The sequence below is a fragment of the Syngnathus leptorhynchus genome, chromosome 16 (genome assembly GCF_054491065.1).
Source record: "Syngnathus leptorhynchus isolate UIUO chromosome 16, UIUO_Slep, whole genome shotgun sequence".
In the NCBI taxonomy this organism is placed as follows: Eukaryota; Metazoa; Chordata; class Actinopteri; order Syngnathiformes; family Syngnathidae; genus Syngnathus; species Syngnathus leptorhynchus.
In genome coordinates this window covers 7,440,036-7,445,759 of record NC_141210.1, presented here as the reverse complement: position 1 = coordinate 7,445,759, position 5,724 = coordinate 7,440,036, and the positions used below count along the sequence as shown (strand labels likewise).

The 5,724-nt window shown below is 44.7% G+C and overlaps 1 protein-coding gene across 2 annotated transcripts; it reads left to right on the top strand.

Moving 5' to 3' along the window:
• Positions 1–474: 474 nt before the first annotated feature.
• ddx5 (DEAD (Asp-Glu-Ala-Asp) box helicase 5) lies at positions 475–5,635 on the top strand. 2 transcript variants are annotated; one of them, XM_085932938.1, is made up of 13 exons: positions 475–644; positions 1,276–1,453; positions 1,578–1,674; positions 1,762–1,895; positions 1,966–2,031; positions 2,253–2,394; positions 2,476–2,636; positions 2,717–2,889; positions 2,972–3,082; positions 3,156–3,217; positions 3,288–3,347; positions 4,569–4,790; positions 4,939–5,635. In XM_085932938.1, the coding sequence occupies exons 1-13, from the start codon at positions 592–594 to the stop codon at positions 5,310–5,312; spliced, it is 1,833 nt and encodes a 610-aa protein (XP_085789064.1). In that variant the 5' UTR covers positions 475–591; the 3' UTR covers positions 5,313–5,635. The 2 variants fall into 2 exon arrangements, with proteins under 2 accessions (XP_085789064.1, XP_085789065.1); XM_085932939.1 differs by having other exon boundaries at positions 4,569–4,803; positions 4,939–5,122.
• The last annotated feature ends 89 nt before the right edge of the window (positions 5,636–5,724 follow it).

Below are 5,724 nucleotides of genomic sequence, written 5' to 3'. Positions count from 1 at the left end.
TATTGTCTTTTTTTTTTTTACTTTTGTTGTTTTTTCCATTTTGGTTCTAATCTGAAAATTATTGACTCTAAATTTGGGTAGCTTTATTTGAATTAAAAAACCTGACATTTTAACAAGGGTGTATTGACTAAACAAACAAACAAAACGCCGTGACGTCGACGTTTGGGTTGGTCCTAGTGACGTCATTTGTGGTATTTCATGAGGAACCGCATTACGAGACTTTGTTTGGAACATAATCATCCGCCATTTCAGTAGTTCTTTGCAAATGGCAACGGGTGAAAAATAAGTCCAATAGAAAAATTTGTCTTTCACCTTTTGGTTTATTTTCATATAAACACATATTCAAAATAAACCTTTAGTCGTGAACAAGGTAATTCACTCTGCTGCTCTTTCATGTCGCTGAAAGTAAACAGAAAAAAAAAACAGCGGATGAATACAGCGGAGGTCGAACTTCCGCTTGCTATATAGGCCGGACCTTCTTTTTCTTTTACCGGCATTTCATCACCACTGCCAGAGCCATACAAAAATCACCGCCGACGAAGTTTAATTATATTTTAATTTAGATTTAACATTACACAAATACCAACAAACATGCCAGGATATTCCGATAGAGATCGTGGCCGAGACCGGGACAGAGATAGAGGGTAAGTACATATTTGTCGTTTCTTAAAGACGTTTTTCCCTTAGTGGAAAATGGCCGACCGGGCCTAACCAAGAAAATAAATAGAATACTGGGCGCGTGTGTTTCTTTCTGTATTTAGACGGAAATAACATATTTGTGTTAATGACAAGTACGCAAGTCAAATTGCCGCTGCCACGTGTATTTTACAATGCAAGGAAAAGGCTTCCTGATGTGGTTGGTTTGAGGCCTCGCCTGGCCTCGTGCCTAATATGGCGGCTGTTCCTCAGCTTCAAGCTAGCACTTTTTTTTTAGCTTGTTCGACGTTCGGCGTAGTCTAATTTAATTTATGCTTTAGACGCTTGTACATGTTGAATAGTCTCCGCATTCACACACACATCCATGACAAGTCTTGAATTCGTTGTGATTTCGCCCGCCGTTGTTACGTATTGCTAGTCGGGTTTTTTTTGTCCGCCACGAGGCAATTGTAACAGCATTTCCAAAATGCCGACTGTTTCCATTGTTCCTCATCTGGCTAGAAAGTATATGACAGCAGGACATTTTATCGCAATAGCTGAATTAAGACCATTTTATTCAGTTTGTCGGCCAATGCTCTCAACCGATATGCCTTTATTGAATGGCAATGTGTATTTTAGCTACGGTGGTGGCCCTCATCGTTTTGGAGGTAGCCGTGGCGGCGGCGGTGGAGGAGGTGGACCAAAGTTCGGCAACCCCGGTGACCGCCTTAGAAAGAAACACTGGAATCTGGACGAGCTTCCCAAGTTTGAGAAAAACTTTTACCAGGAGCATCCGGATGTATCAAGGAGGCCTTTGGTAGGTCCCCGCATGGTCCATGTGTTACGCAACACGTGTGCGAGTCGCCTGCACGTGTTGGCGTTACGTAATCGGCATGGCCCCTTACTTAATGGTTTTTTTTCCTCATTATTCCCACTTGTAGCAAGAAGTTGAAAATTACAGAATGACCAAAACAATCACAGTGAAGGGGCGAAACTGCCCCAACCCAATTGTAAATTTCCACGAGGCAAGCTTTCCAAGTAAGTATTGTATATATTTGATCTCTTTTAAACTTGATGCATTTAAAAACGTGCCTTTAAATTTATTTTTCCTCCTCTGCAAACCAGCCTATGTCATGGATGTCATCAACAAGCAAAACTGGACTGACCCAACCCCCATTCAGGCTCAGGGCTGGCCTTTAGCCCTGAGTGGGAATGACATGGTTGGCATTGCACAGACTGGTTCTGGCAAAACTCTATCGGTAGGTTTACGTGATTAGAGCTCAAACTGGTTGTCCTTGAATTTATTGTAATTATAAGTCTTCTGTTCAGTATCTGTTGCCTGCAATTGTTCACATCAACCACCAGCCTTTCCTGGAGCGCGGTGATGGACCTATTGTAAGTATCTTTTTTTTTTTTTTTTTTTTTTTTTAACATTAGGTTGACAACAGGCATTAATCTTTGATTATAAACCTTTGCTTACAAAAAATTCCCCTTTCACAAAACGGCTTTCTATGTTTGCTCAAACTTTACATTCTAATTGCTGAAATATTTTTCATTTTTTATGCAATTTCCATTGCTTCCGGTCTAACAGTGGTAACCCAATATTCCCATTACAGTGCTTGGTGCTGGCCCCAACTCGCGAGCTGGCACAGCAGGTTCAACAAGTGGCTGCCGAGTATGGCAGAGCTTCTCGCCTGAAGACCACTTGTATCTATGGAGGAGCACCCAAGGGACCACAAATTCGTGACCTTGAAAGGGGTAAGCTGTTGAATAAGTTGAAAGTTCGGTTTTGTATGTTTCATTCACATGGTTAAATTTGTTTAATGTTTCTTTTCAAAGGTGTGGAGATCTGCATTGCAACTCCAGGCAGACTCATTGACTTCCTTGAAGCAGGAAAGACTAACCTGCGCCGTTGCACTTACCTTGTACTGGACGAGGCTGATAGAATGCTGGACATGGGATTTGAACCACAGATCAGGAAAATTGTTGACCAGATCAGAGTAAGTTTCTCCCTGTTCTTTAATACCAAACCCCATTTTGCCTGTTAGAATTTGCTCAGTGATGCATTTCTTGATTGCAGCCTGATCGTCAAACACTGATGTGGAGCGCTACCTGGCCGAAAGAGGTGCGTCAGCTGGCTGAAGACTTTCTGAAAGACTACGTGCAGATTAATGTTGGGGCCCTGCAGCTCAGTGCAAACCACAACATCCTTCAGATTGTTGACGTGTGCAATGATGGCGAGAAAGAGAACAAGTTAGTACATGACAGTGGCATGAAATCGTACATCTGAATTCTTGTGTCCTTAATCACCTTAATTTTTTTTATCCTTCTAAAGACTCATTCGCCTGCTGGAGGAAATCATGAGTGAGAAGGAGAACAAGACTATCATCTTTGTCGAGACAAAAAGGCGATGTGATGACCTGACAAGGAGGATGAGGCGGGACGGGTAAGTTGGGAAGCAACAAAAAAAAAGCACAATTACTTTTGGCAGCACATTAATGAAATGCTCTTGGATTTAGATGGCCAGCTATGGGAATTCATGGAGATAAAAGCCAACAGGAGAGAGACTGGGTTCTTAATGGTGAGGTTCCTTTTCTAACAATTTCACAATTGACAGCCTGGGTATTAAAACATCTTTTTATTTGTTTCAGAGTTTAAGTATGGAAAGGCTCCCATTCTGATCGCTACAGATGTTGCATCTCGTGGTTTAGGTCAGTATCCCCCCTAAAGTGCGAAAGTTTGCATTTTTAGAAGAAAGTATATTTGCTTTCTTTAACTCTTCTGCTTCTTTCTGAGTCTCTCCCATGGGCCAAAGGAGCAGTGTTTATGGCAGGGCCTTGGCATGACAAGCCCAGGTGTCCAGAGGGGGAAGGAGGATTCTTGGAGATGTCCTGACTGTCGAGGCACGGGTCTCCCAGTCGTGCACATAAGCAGAGGTGTCAAGGTCCGAGTGCAGCATACAACGCGCTGGCCTTTCTAAAAGTGGGGAAGACCACAGTTCCTCCCCTACACGCTCGACTGTTCTCTGGCAACGGTTTGGACTGCGTCACACACCCAGGCTCTGTAACGGTCCCAGCTGAAAGCCCCGCCGCATTGAATGGACACAAGCGAGTCCCGAGTCATTCCTAAGGTGCTTTCGGTTGCGCAGACGTGTTGTAAAGCATGGGTGGCGTCGCTGTTGCAGTTCAACTTGCGTCGGATGAGCAGCTTCTAAGATCGATTGGAATATCACCTCTGCAATAACATGGCTACTGGCGCTTTTGGTGACAGTGGGACATGATAGTTGGACAAATTCCAAGCTCACACTCCTCCCTCGCCTGCGTTACAATAGTCATGTCGAGACCTGCCAACGAGAGACTGTGTGATCACTGGGATAAACTTGCCCCGGCGACCGGGGTGCGCTGTTTGTAGGCATCCTGCAAACCGGTTCACCTCTCCACTGGGTTGGCTAGGGACTGCCTTGAGAACTTAGTAGCACCTTCTCAACAGTGTGTTGACAAGTGGACTGACACTAGGAGGCAGTAGTGTGCATAGTAGTACCTACTGTGTAAATGTGGGGGGTGCGATGGGAACGGACTAGTGAATGCACGCTCCAATGAAGGGTAAGGCTTGTGCTGCTTTTTTTTTTTTTTTTTTCATTTTGAGCGGGCGAGGTTAGTCTCAACTTGGAGGACACCTTGTTGCTTTTCTCCTCCTAATGCCCCTCAATTGGACGCAACTGGAGTGTGCATTTCCTCTTCCCACTGTAGTTTCCCCCCCCTCCCTCCGTTTGAATAGTTTCCTATTAAGTTTTTGTGGCCTTGAATTCCTTCGCCACCCCGTGACGCTACTAACGGTGCTCTGTTTGATCTGGTTGTTGTGGTGGCGCTGGCGCACATCTGTGTACCGTCCTCCTCCTCCCTTTTGCCACACCGCACCACACAATCTTACAGATGTTGAGGACGTGAAATTTGTCATCAACTTTGACTACCCCAACAACTCTGAGGACTATATCCACCGAATTGGCAGAACGGCCCGTAGCCAAAAGACTGGCACAGCCTACACCTTCTTCACGCCCAACAACGTGAGACAGGCCAGCGACCTCATCTCTGTTCTACGTGAGGCCAATCAGGCCATCAACCCCAAGCTCCTCCAAATGGGTGAAATCAGAGGAGGTAAATCAAATTGGTGAGATACGGAAACTGTGCTGTTAAAAGCAGCCACTTTTTCTCTGCTAAGAGTCATTTTTACAAGTTACATTTGATTGAGGAGTTCATCATCCCCAAGGGTTCTATTAACGCCGCTCTGTGCTCGCTTTTGCAGGTCGTTCAAGGGGAGGCAGAGGTGGTGATTTCGACCGCAACCGGTATTCTTCTGGAAGGCGAGATTTTGGCAGAGACAGGGATAGCTTTGATAACGGACCAAACAAAAGCTTTAGCACAAATACTCAGAACGGAGGATACGGCGGGACCGGCGCGGCTACTAATAGTTATAGTGGCGGCTACAATGGCAATGGACAGCCATATGCTAACCCGGCGGCATCCTTCCCCCCGCAGAACAACTTCCAAGCCCAGCAGAATGGCGTAAGTCACCCCCCATTCCCCTTCCCCCAACCACAGCCCCCTCAGCAGCATCCGGCCCAGCCGCATCCACCTGGGATTGCGCCGTACCCCATGCCACCACAATTCCCTCAGTAAACATGCTAAATAATTTATTGTTTTTTTGTTTTTTTTAAGTTGACTTCCTAATACAGGTTTTTTTTCTTTTTTTTTTTACAAAACCGGGTTAAACATCTTTGACCTGGTGAGCATTTTAAGATCTGCAGTGCAAACAGTGTTTGCACAGTTTTCCCCCTTCGCCACTCTTGCTATTTAATTTGTTACATTCCTTGGTAATGTTAGTTATGTTTTGTACTAAGTAATTTCAGGAGTACTTTCTTTTCATGCGTATCCTTGAAAGTGATGTTACCTCCCACCGTGGAAGTGCACTGCATGATCTTTACAATAAAAAACAAAAGAAGGCTGTGTGTGTGGTATATTTTTTTCTTATTCTTTTGGGTGGGCCTTAGGAATGGTTGTACTGCAATATCTAGCCACTGGATGTCATGAC